The 13,106-nt window shown below is 44.6% G+C and overlaps 1 protein-coding gene across 1 annotated transcript in view; it reads right to left on the reverse strand.

The window, feature by feature from the left end:
• Window positions 1-13,106, reverse strand: part of LOC106612460 (salt-inducible kinase 2b) — a 70,136-nt gene that overhangs the window by 48,226 nt on the left and 8,804 nt on the right. Inside the window, exon 4 of the mRNA XM_014213606.3 lies at window positions 2,133-2,294. Within this exon, the coding sequence (XP_014069081.3) occupies window positions 2,133-2,294 (162 nt within the window). The remainder of the gene's footprint in view (window positions 1-2,132; window positions 2,295-13,106) is intronic.

The raw sequence follows: 13,106 nt of genomic DNA on the forward strand, positions 1-13,106 counted from the left end.
GTCAATGCTCCCAACAGCCCAGGGGCTCGCTATGCGGGAAGGGTGGGCTGCGCAACGCCGCGCCCAGCACCAGTCACTCTGTCTGTGTCCCAAATGGATCCCAGCAGTGGCTGTTCGTTTATAAATGAGGGACAATGCGATGTGTCCTTGTTCAAGTTGACACAACTGCATTGAGAGCTCAGCTTACTATGGTGATTTATACAGCTGCTGGACAGTGTGTATGGGTGAGTATCACCCTGTCTGAGGTACAGAGGCATGGGGGGGGGGGTGAATGAGAGGGTGGTTTAATGATTATACCACACCTGCACCTTGAACATGTGATTCTGTGTAACGGGTGGCCTTTCAGCTTGGTCCATGAACAATAAAACAAGAGATAGTGTAATAGTGTGGGTGAAGAGGCGGGAGGTGTCAAGCAGTGTACCACTGTGCTCAAATGTTGTTTGATGCAGCAGCAGAACCAATCAATGATCACATATGATATGGCAAGTGTTTTCAAAGCAGTTCATTTGATGCCAGCCTCAACCCCAAGTGTGATTAAGAGGCTTCCTGATTAGTGCATGATATAGCTGCTTCTCAGAACGTGCTGTACTGGCCTGGCTGAGAGCGCGCGCACACACGCACACACACACACACACACACACACACACACACACACACACACGCTCTTTGAAATAGAAACATAAAAGCAACACCCCCTGCTGCCTGGCACTTGGGTGACCTTTCCCTGACTGACCATCAACCACGACAGCACTATGGAGCGTCAGAGACTGACCGCCCAGGCAGTTCTGGGTATACAAAAGGAGACCTTTAAAAGGGAGACTAGTGTGGCAGTGCTTCCTCTTCTTTGAGGATAAAACATGATCCACACAATGTCCTTCGGTGAGGTAAAACAAGGGGTGAGATATCACTGGGGGAACATTTATCTGTTTCTCTGTGCAGTGAGTCTCTTTTTAGTCCAGAGAGACTAGAACAAAATGACAAATAACATTGTCCTCATCTAAGACAAGCAAAGCACAGGATGTACCAATGTCCTTGTGGGCCTGCCTGATGTATTTGTAATCCTAGGTTAATGTTTTCGCTGGTCCATTTCCCCCAAAAAGTATACCTTTCTCAACAATTGGATCGGAGTCATTGTGGTGGCGATATTGCCTTTGGAAATAACAACAACCACCTGCCACCCCAACCAATCATCTTCTCTTACATCCACAGAGAGACAAACTGGGTCGTGTTCATTAGATATCAAACGGAACAAAACAGACTAAAACCGAGGAGGGACTAAAAGGACTCATTTTAATTTTCAGTTGAAAATTGTTTGGAAACGTTTTCCTTTGCGTGCCCTAATGAACACGGGAAGACAGGCTTCTTAAGTCTCTCTCCGTCAGTCACTGTCCGGACTAGCCTAGATCTCACACCCCTGGAGCAGGAACGCAAGGACTCTGTGGGCATACGCACATCGTGTCACCATGTTCGACAAACATCTCAGAACACTGCTTCGCACCCAGCCCTCTCGCAGATGCTCGATGACATTTTCACCAGCCCGCTCAAAATGCCATCTTCCTGATAATGCAGCCCGAGGTTCTGTGCAGTACGGCCTAGCTTTCAGCTCCTGCTTCCCTGATCTAGCTAGGGGGCTTTGGTTACCTCAACACAGTGCAAATGGCCTGCTCTGGTCGTTAGACATTTCAGAACTGAACCGTCGCGTAGGTCATTGCTCCTGGCCATGTAATCCAAAAGCAACGTTCTGATCAAAACAAGTTGTGAAGTTCTCACTGCAATATAAAAGACTTGGTTTACAATTTCTAGGCCTATGTCGATTTACAGGATCTTCACAACTGTGAACAGGAAACTCTCTACACAAGGTATTTTCATACAGTCAATCCCAAGATTATTCTTAGGTTCCCTTGAAACACTAAGAGTAGGGTTGCAAAATTCAGCCAACTTTCCAAAAATTGCCAGGACTCCAACCAGGATTTCTGGAAAACGGGGATTTTTGGAACCCTAGCAATGAGAAAGTCCAGGAGTTTTTCTTGACCATGTGACTTGACCAGAAAAAAAATTCTGGTCTCTTATGACAGGTTATGGAGTCAGGAAAAAACACAAAAACGTCTGGCTTCACTGCACTGACCACCTACCTGCTATCTTGATGTTCATGTGTCCGTCCAGCAGCAGGTTCTCAGCCTTCAGGTCTCGGTGGACTATGTTACGGTTGTGGCAGTACTCCACCGCTGATAGGATCTGCCAGAACTTACGCCGCGCTTCCAGCTCGCTCAGTCGCCCGTGTTTGGCCAGGTAGTCTAGACAGGGGAGAGGGTTAGAGTCATATACATTCATCAGCTGGCTTACATTCAAATCAAGGGTGGCTAGGATGCATAGCCCTCAAACATGTATTGTAGGCCTGTGTGTGCTCCATGTCTTCTACCTAGCTAAGGCTTGCTAGACTACACATTAGACCAAATCCATCTGTGTGACTAAACGGAATCCCCACTCTGCTCATGCCTGAACAGTAATAGGCTAGTACAATTCCATTTGGGTTTGGTTTGCCATATGCCACGGTTGTAGAGTACAATGACATAGTGGCATGGAACACCTCAACTATTCTTACAGTAACCACCTCTCCTCTGGCCAGCCGACAAAGGAAAGGACAGTGATGAGCCACAATAAGGAGCCTGGCCTGTGATTTTGTGGTCGGGTCGAGGCAGCAGAGTAAACACCCCCCCCCCCCCACCCAGCATGGACGTAATCATGTGGTCAGTCACCACACCCAGGAGTGCTGGGTCAGCCCCCTGGCCCTCAGCCCCCAGCCAGCCAAGCCCGCAGACCCTACAGGCCCAACTAACGCATACAGTGCTCGACTAACATATTCTAGCCCAGCCTGGCTAGCTCCGCTCAGCTTACAGCTGGAGGGCTGAGGTGAGCTGGCAGGGCTGGGCAGTGACAAACACATTATAGTCTAAGCCTACTGTAATACACAGAAAACATTGAACATGTCCTCATCAGCTAACTCAAGGAGGGGATAGAAGGAGGGTTACTCAGAACTGCCCTGCTGTTTGTGCATTAGCACATAAGAGGGGGAGGGAGGGAGTGAGAAAGAGCCAAGATGACCTAACTCCAATGTCCCTGGGTGCTGCAATGTCGTGCAAAGAGCTGTATGACGCTATTCTGTTCTGACCCCTACGCTGCCTCTCTACGGGACAAATGGGTGGAAACAAATTTGGGTCACGGACCATTTTCCTGAGACAAATGCAAACACTTGGAATCTATTTTGGGGCTCCCGAGTGGCGCAGCGGTCTAAGGCACTGCATCTAAGTGCTAGAGGCGTCACTAGGGACCCTGGTTCGATCCCGGGCTGTATCACAACCGGCCGTGATCGGGAGTCCCATAAGGCGCACAATTGGCCCAGCGTCATTAGGGTTTGGCCGGGGTAGGCCGTCATTGTAAATAAGAATTTGTTCTTAACTGACTTGCCTAGTTAAATAAAAGGTTAAACAAAATAGAAAAAAATTATGGGGGCTTGGCTTATCTTGTTTTAATTTACTTTAAGAGTGAAACAACTAGAATAGTCTACATGTTAAAGAAACCTCCCCATCCATCTCCAAAGATCATGGCTCGATTCTGTTGATATTTCTTTAATTAGTATTCAGCGATGCTGACAGTCTTCGCACAAACAGCAAGTCCAAAAATTCTCCAACAGCAAACACTTTGCCCAAAATCTCACAACGTCGCTGGGACCAAAAGGCTCCTTATTAACAGCTTTTACCCCAAAGCCACAAGACTGCTGAACAGTTACTCAAACGGCTACCCAGACTATTTACATTGACACCCTTTAAAAATATATATTTTTACAACGACTCTTGCTTGATGTACATTCACTGGACTCTAACTACACACACACACACACACACACTGCTACTACTCTGTATAGTATCTAAGCATAGTCACTTTATCCCTAGCTACAGTGCATTCGGAAAGTATTCAGACCCCTTGACTTTCCACATTTTGTTACGTTACAGCTTATTCTAAAATGGATTAAATAAATAATCTCAATCTACACACACACACACAACACACCATAATGACAAAGCAAAAACAGGTTTTTAGAAGGTTATATAAAAATAAAACTCAAAAACCTTATTTACATAACAATTAAGACAGACTTGAAATTGAGCTCAGGTGCATCCTGTTTCCATTGATCATCCTTGAGATGTTTCTACAACTTCATTGGAGTCCACCTGATGTAAATGTAATTGATTGGACATGATTTGGAAAGGCACACACACCTGTCTATATAAAAAGGTCCCACAGTTGTCAGTGGATGTCAGAGCAAAAACCAAGCTATGAGGTCAAAGGAATTGTAAGTAGAGCTCCGAGACAGGATTGTGTCGAGGCACAGATCTGGGGAAGGGTTCCAAAAAATGTCTGCAGCATTGAAGGTCCCCAAGAACACAGAAGTTTGGAACCACCAAGACTCTTCCTGGAGCTGGCTGCCTGGACAAACTGAGCAATCGGAGAAGGACCTTAGTCATAAAGGCCTGACAGAGCTCTAGAGTTCCCCTGTGGAGAACCTTCCAGAAGGACAACCATCTCTGCAGCACTCCACCAAATCAGGTGGCCAGATGGAAGCCCCATGACAGCCCACTTGGAGTTTGCCAAGAGGCACCTAAAAATGACTCTGACCATGAGAAACAAGATTCTCTGGTCTAATGAAACCAAGATTGAACTCTTTGGCCTGAATGCCAAGCCTCACGTCTGGAGGAAACCTGGTACCATCTCTACGGTGAAGCATGGTGGTGGCAGCATCATGCTGTGGGGATGTCTTTCAGCGGCAGGGACTGGGAGAATACTCAGAATCGAGGGAAAGATGAACAGAGCAAAGTACAGAGAGATCCTTGATGGAAACCTGCTCCAGAGCGCTCAGGACCTCAGACTGGGGCGAAGGTTCACCTTCCAACAGGACGACGACCCTAAGCACACAGCCAAGACAACGCAGGAGTGGCTTCGGGACAAATCTCTGAATGTCCTTGAGTGGCCCAACCAGAGCCCGGACTTGAACCCGATCGAATATCTCTGGAGAGACCTGAAAAAAGCTGTGCAGCAACACTCCCCATCCAACCTGAGAGGATCTGCAGAGAAGAATGGGAGAAACTCCCCAAATACAGGTGTGCCAAGCTTGTAGCATCATACCCAAGAAGGCTTGAGGCTGTAATCGCTGCTAAAGGTGCTTCAATAAAGTACTGAGTCAAGGGTCTGAATACTTAGGTAAATGTGATAAGTTTAATTTTAAATACATTTGTAAAAATGTCTAAAAAACAGTTTTTGCTATGTCAATATTGGGTATTGTGTGTAGATTGATGAGAAAAATAACATAACAAAATGTGGAAAAAGTCAAGGGGTCTGAATACTTTCCAAATATAGATAATTACCTCAATGACCTGGACTAACCCGTAACCACTGCACATTGACCCAGTACCTCTTGTGTATAGCCTCATTGTTTCCATTTTATTGTGATAGCATTTTTCCTTTAACATTTATTTTACCAGTTAAGTTGACTGAGAACACAATGTCATTCATAGCAATGACCTGGGGAATAGTTACAGGAGAAAGGAGGATGAATGAGCCAACTGGAAGCTGGGGATGATTAGACGGCCATGATGGTATGAGTCTATTTAGCAAGTTTTTCTAACGTACTGTAAGAAAAAAAAAAAAATGATGCTTTGTTGGTTAAGGGCTTGAAAGTAAGCATTTCACGGTATGGTCTACACCTGTTGTATTCGGCGCATGTGAAAAATAACATTTGATTTGAATTGTAACCATCCGCAAATTCCAAATCAAATAAAACTCGTTACGACTTCCTCCCGCCAATTACAACCATGAACAGATACAATGGGGGAGATAATTCATAATTTCCCATCCAGTCTCATCAACAGCCTCTGGGGAACTCGTGTCATGATGGCATCTTCACACCTGCAACCAGCAGGCAGCCATGCATGCAGCTCTGTATTTCACACCCTCACATAGCATGGAGGGAGAGACAGAGGACTGGGAACTAATTTCCCTCTACAGTACAAGGGCAAAATTACGTTCAAGACATTTCAACGATACAAAACATTTCAGGAGACCAACCAGAGTTTTAAAGAGTCTGAGTCATCTCAACAGCGTCAACCATCCTGTGCTCACACGAGAGAGGGCTGGATAAAAATGAAAAATGGAGCAACTGCAAAGTTAGGCTATTCCTAAGGGCAATAGCAAGCATTAAGTCCATCAATCTGAATTATAATTCCCTCATATCCAGCTCATTATGCAAATGAGAATGCATACAGCTAAAGTTCCAGGAAACTGACATTATGGCCAGACAGTACAGTACTTCTGATGAACGGTTAACTTCAGAGGGAATTACAAAAACATGACACTGATTAGAGAGAGGGTGCCATATTCCATATTGTTACCCCTCTTGACTGAGGCTTCTCTTTGTGGCGTGTCGCTAATAAAAAAAAAAAAAAAGTCACTTAGCATGGGAATGTGGCGAGGTGCTCTGAATACAGAGATTGGGTGGGTGGGTGGGCTACGGCTGCTGCAGCTACACAACACGGCTATGTGATAAACCTCTCTGCATATACTGAGTAGTAAGCCTACAGCGGCCTCTTGCACTATAGTAATTAACCAATCCCTCGCTAGAGAAAGTCTGGACTTTGGATCCTGGATACCCATTTGGCTGGAATTATCAAATGCTTACATTGGACAATAGAAGTGTTGTTCACTGTGCTAGATACTATTTTTACTGCATTGAAATAGACATTATGAGAAATACAATATATATCGGTTGAGATGTTTGAATAACCACTCCTTCCTCTGCCCCCCATAGATACAACATATGTAAGGTCCATCAGTCAAGTATTGAATTTCAAGCACAGATTCAACAAAAAAGACCAGAGCTTGTCGAAAGCCTCAAAGAAGGGCAGTGACTGGACGATGGGTAACAATAACAAATCAGACATTGAATATCTCTTTAAGCATGGTCAAGTTAATAATTATGTTGTGGATGATGTATTAAACCACCCAGACACAAAGATACAGTCGTCCTTCTGAACGGAGCTGCTTTACACCAGACACTGGGAGAGGAATTCACCTTTCAGCAGAATAATAACCTACAACACAAAGCCAAATCTACACTGGAGTGGCTTACCAAGAAGACAGTGAATGTTCCTGAGTGGCCAAGTTACAGTTTTGACTTAAATCTGCTTGAAAATCTATGGCATGACTTGAAAATTGCTCTCTAGCCTTGATCCCCAACACCTTGACAGAGCTAAGCTGTTCCATTCACACACGAGCAAGAGCGTCTGGTGCGCTCCAGAGTGCTTCCGCTAAGAGCTAATGACACAAAAAAAAGCAAGCTACCGTCACACCAGTGGATGGATGAGTAATGCACTGCTTCAACGTCAGAAGGGGCAAGGAGGAGGACCAACAACATGGCAGCACAGTCAGGTGTACTCAGTCAAAGAAGTGTTGCATTCTGGGAGAAAGTGGGAGAGACGGGGGGGATGAATGATGAATCACAAGTCCAGGACAGGGTGTTAAAAAACAACGAGGGAAAAGCTCAGAAGAGCACCGTGTTCCAGTTCTGATGGGTAGATGTGTAATCTCTTAACAGCTGCTCAGGTTTTGAAGAGATTGGAAAGCCAAGTGAGAGCAGGACCTGGCGTCCGTACATTTCTCAGCTGACCGGCATCCAGACAGCCAAGCCAGGGGGAGCCTGCCCACTGAACAAGGGAAATAACGACTCTCTCCCTCTTGCCCGATCAATCCTGCAACGTATCAGCTCCAAACTTATTTTCCTGAAATTTAGTGCGGAAGTAAAGACGTACCCATACGCTACACAATTCAACACTACCTAGCATGCCCCAGGTCAATCAGCCATCAAAACGATGATACTAGTGTCAGCTAGGTGAGTCAACAGTGTAGCCAAGCCTTTTCAACTCAGACAAAAAACACCCGATACCTACTGAGTTACAGAATTAAAAAAAATTTGACCCAACTACTGCAGCAGACAATAGAAGTTGACAGCCAAAATGAATCTCGCCGTGGCACTCTCTCAAGAAGACAGATGTGTTTAGGCCTAGTCAATTAAACCCAGCCACTCTCCTGTAGTGTTGTCTTCTTAATATGCATGGCCTACATTTTCTTTTACCCCCTTTACAAATTGATGCCCCCCCTCCTCTGCCTGGCGGTTCTGTTCCTCCTCATTATTTGTAGTTGACCCAATTTCTCCAGGTTTGATCCACTCCTGCAGCTTGGTGGGTGGGTGAGGCTGACAAGCCAGCAGACAGGTTGGCATGGCTGCTTTCAATGTGTCTGGCTCACCACTCTGCCAGACTCAAAGTCCACAGGGCTGGGACGGATGGTAGAAATAGACCTACTGGAACTGTAAGTCATTGACTTGTATAGAAACGTCCGTCTTAGTAATTCCAATTCTATGGGATGGACATGGACAGACAGACTAGATCTCCTCCCAGACAGCTAGCTAGTTGACACTGAGTCTGGGACAAAGCTGGATGGACACGGACCGAGAGCAGCAGGCTTATAAAAAGGACTTCTAAGCAGTGATAACAGATAGGTGGGTGAAGTGCTTTCTGGTGATTGGATGAAGAACTGTGGCTTCACAAAGCCACTAACAGACACAACTTGACAGCCAGCTACTCAGTCAAGTTGCACAAATGTAGCTTGGTGGATCTTTAGATTGATGTTAACTGGAAGGAATGTCTGTTTATAATGGAAGAAAACAGGATTATAATGTTCAGTTACCTACGTCAGCTATTGTGCTGCTTGCTGGTGTCTGAAAATCTCAGTGATAATGTTGATGGCGAAAAGCATATAAATGCATTATATAACCATATTACTTTGTGCAATAAGCACAATAAGTGGGGCCAAAATGGTTCTGTAATACCTAGACATGATCCGCTGAACAATCTAAGTATTCTCTGAAATTAGGTTACCCAAATGTACTGTCCGCCCTTCAGTAGGGTACTGTTGGAGTGCTGCACTGATGAACTATCAAGCCCAGTCTATTTCTATCATAATGGGCTTGTAGTGGGCTGATTGCAAGACAAGTCCTCCAGGTGCCACATAAGTCAATACAGCCCCAGAAAGAGTCCTCAGCCCTATGGGCTTCCCCATGGGCCCTGGTCAAAAGAAGTGCACTAAAAGGGAATAGGGTGTCATTTGGGATGTGACCCTGGTCTCAATGCAGTCGCCTTTGTCCCATTCACTCGCCACTACTCTGCACCCTTCTTTATCAGTCCTGGTGAAAACAAGACGGCTGTTGTTAGAATCAACACCAGTATCAGGTCTGAGCTTGACCCTGGCATAACCCAGGCACAGGGAGAAGCAGAGTGTCAAACACAGTTTGTTTATTTAGTGCAGTATCGTTGCTTTGGTGTCACACCCACACACACACACACACACACGTGATGACCATCCAAAATAAGGCATCAACCACTTGATGAGAATCATTGCCACATTTCCCTACTCCGACCCTCTGTAAAACATGCATTACTCTGACTAGGCAAAAATCACACAAAACACACCCCCTAAGAAGTGAGTGTGTATGAACAAAAAAAGACCTGTCACATACAGTGCCTTCAGAAAGTATTCACACCAATGTACTTTTCCCACATTTTGTTGTGTTACAGCCTGAATTTAAAATGTATTAAAATGAGATGGATTTAATTTTTTTTTATTTTTTACACATTTTTGTCCCCAATTTCATGATATCCAAATGGTACTAGTTACAGTCTTGTCCCATCGTTGCAACTCCCGTACGGACTCAGGAGAGGCAAAGGTCGAGAGCCAAGCGTCTTCCGAAATACGACCCTGCTTCTTGACACACTGCTCTCTTAACCCGGAAGCCAGCCGCATCAAGGTGTCGGAGGAAACACCGTACAACTGGTGACCGTGTCAGCGTGCATGCACCCGGCCCGCCACAGGGGGTTGAATACATATGTAATCAAGATACAGTGCATTTGGAAAGTATTCAGACACCTTCCCTTTTTCCAAAATGTGTTACGTTACAGTCTTATTCTAAAATTGATTAAATTAATGTTTTCCTCAATCTAAAACACAATACCCCTTAATGACAAAGCGAAGAAAAAAAAAACTGAAATACCTTGTTTATATAAGTATTCAGACCCTTTGCTATGAAACTCGAAATTGATTTCAGGCAAATCCTGTTTCCATTGATCATTCTTGAGATGTTTCTACAACTTGGAGTCCACATGTGGTAAATTAAATTGATTGGACATGATTTGGAAAGGCACACACCTGTCTATAAGGTCCCACAGTTGACCAAGCCAGGTCGAATAAATTGTCCGTAGAGCTCCAAGACAGGATTGTGTCGAGGCACAGATCTGGGGAAGGATACCAAAAAAGTTCTGCAGCATTGAAGGTCCCCAAGAACACAGTGGCCTCCATCATTCTTAACTGGAAGAGGTTTGGAACCACCAAGACTCTTCCTAGAGCTGGCCGCCTGGCCAAAATGAGCAATCGGGGGAGAAGGGCCTTGGTCAGGGAGGTGACCAAGAACCCGAAGGTCACTGACAGAGCTCCAGAGTTCCTCTGTGGAGATGGGAGAACCTTCCAGAAGGATAACCATTGGCATGGATAAGGCAGACAACTTTGTTGAGTGCCCTGCATCACTTCACTTTGTTCCACGGGTAAAGAAATGTCATCCTTCATGTGTCAAGCAAGCACTCCCTTTCCTCCCTCTATACAAAAAAATAAATAAATGAGAGAACCAGAAAACGCTGCTTATATAACCAAGATGGCTGGTGGCAACAGCGCTGGTTCTCATTGGAGCAGACTGGAGAGTCTGGTGTGTCTGTTACCTGGTGTGTCTCCTACCTCAATGGTACATCAAGATTGGTTCTATAAGTCCTAATAGGTTATTTCTAGGGCTTCTGGTTTTGCCCTCCTTTCATGACCAGACTCTTATTCATTCTTCCCAGCTAGGCTATCTAGCGTTTTCATATCAATAACTGCTCCAGTCGAGTAGTAGAATCCCACCAATTGTTTGTCTTCCACTTTTTAAGGGGCAAAGGTTAACCAACCCACTCACCTTGTGCACACCCTCAAGCACACAGAACAGGAAAGTCACTGTACCCAGCTCTGCATTGCCTACAGTACAATGATGTGTCAAACATCTTGCAACACAACTCATCAATACAAAAATCACTTTACATAACCATTGGGAAATGGCTTGCCTCGGGAATAAGGCCTGTCTGTGAGGTCCATGTACTGTACAAAAAAAAAAAAGTCCTTTGGGGTAAAATAGCATTCACATTTCACATCTTTACCTACATCATATGATATTATCTTAGGTTTAGATTCTGTCTTATTTGGTGGGTATATAGAACTGACAGGTAAGCCTGTAACAACTCTGTACAGATACAGATGGGTATTGAGGAAAGCCTGTTTTGACTGACCCCTGAACTGAAAATGGAGGTCAGACAAGCTCTATTAACCCGTGCCTCCTCCTCCTTGCCCTCTCCCTGCCCCAGTGGGTGCCATCCAAGTGGCACAACAACGTAAACAAGGGTATTTGGACAAACTACCAGCCTTGTTTAGTCAAAACATAAGACCAGGAAATCATCTCTAAATTCACTATCTACGTGGTTCACAATCATATATCATAGAATTCTAATTATATGGGTTTAACGCAATGCTTCTCACCTATCACAATCAATCTTCACTGAAAGTAAGCTTAGGGGCAAGATATGCAAATGGTGAGGAACTCAAGGGAACATTTAATGAAATCATCTCATTGTCTCTCAACAGGTGGAGGCATTCCTTTGTCCTACTACCTGTCCTTAGACAGAATGAAAGAAGCCTTCCTTTTTGATTAAGCAAAAGCCTATCAGGAACATACACTGAGTATATGAACACCTTCCTAATATTGAGTTGCACCCCCTTTTGCCCTCAGAACAGCCTCAATTTGTTGGGGCATGAACTCTACAAGGTGTCGAAAGCAATCCAGAGGGATGCTGGCCCATGTTGACTCCAATGCTTCCCACAGTTGTGTCAAGTTGGTTGGATGTCCATTGGGTGATGGACCACTCTTGATACACACCAGAAACTGTTGAGTGTGAAAAACCCAGAAGCGTTGCAGTTCTTGACACAAACCCGTGCGCCTGGTACCCACTATCACAGGGGTTCCCAAACCTTTTCACTCAGGCCCTGCAATCCAGCATTGGGGAACATCCCGCACCCCTCCTTCATATGCGCCATATTTATTTCTATGGGCACAAGCACTGTTCATGACACAAACTGTTCACACCCCTCTTGTTGGAAGAGAGAAAATGTTGCTGGTTTAAAGCTATTTTGTCATTGGCTGCAGAGAACATTTTGCAGTTTTAAAGCAAGTGTTCTTGCAATTCTATACATTTTGCCATGTCTAATGTGTATTCATGTGATATTTGAGTTATAAAACATTACTACAAAATCTATGGCCTAAAAAAACATAGCTAAAAAACATTAGCTGACATGGGCTAGTTGATCCGGACATTATCTAGAAGTTACAAATAGCTCTCTAATGTATGCAATGACTAACATGACAAGAGGAACTGATGATGCACTACCTAATTTGTAAATTGCACCTTGTGCATTCTACTATTACAACTTTCAAGAGTAAGTTGAAAGCCGGACTTAGTTCCTTAAATAAATCCTCTTTATTAAGGGGGGCAGTATTTTCACGTCCGGATGAAAAGCGTGCCCAGAGTAAACTGCCTGCTACTCAGGCCCAGAAGCTAGGATATGCATATTATTAGTAGATTTGGATAGAAAACACTCTGAAGTTTCTAAAACTGTTTGAATGATGTCTGTGAGTATAACAGAACTCATATGGCAGGCAAAAACCTGAGAAAAATCCAACCAGGAAGTGGGAAATCTGAGGCTTGTAGTTTTTCAAGTGATTGCCTATCCAATATACAGTGTTGCACTTAGTAAGGCTTCCACTAGATGTCAACAGTCTTTAGAACGTTGTTTCAGGCTTCTACTGTGAATGGGGCGTGAATAAGAGCTGTTGGAATCAGGTGTCTGGAAAAAAAGGCATGAGCTCAGTC

This window comes from Salmo salar, chromosome 09 (assembly GCF_965601325.2).
Source record: "Salmo salar chromosome 09, fSalSal1, whole genome shotgun sequence".
NCBI lineage: Eukaryota > Metazoa > Chordata > Actinopteri > Salmoniformes > Salmonidae > Salmo > Salmo salar.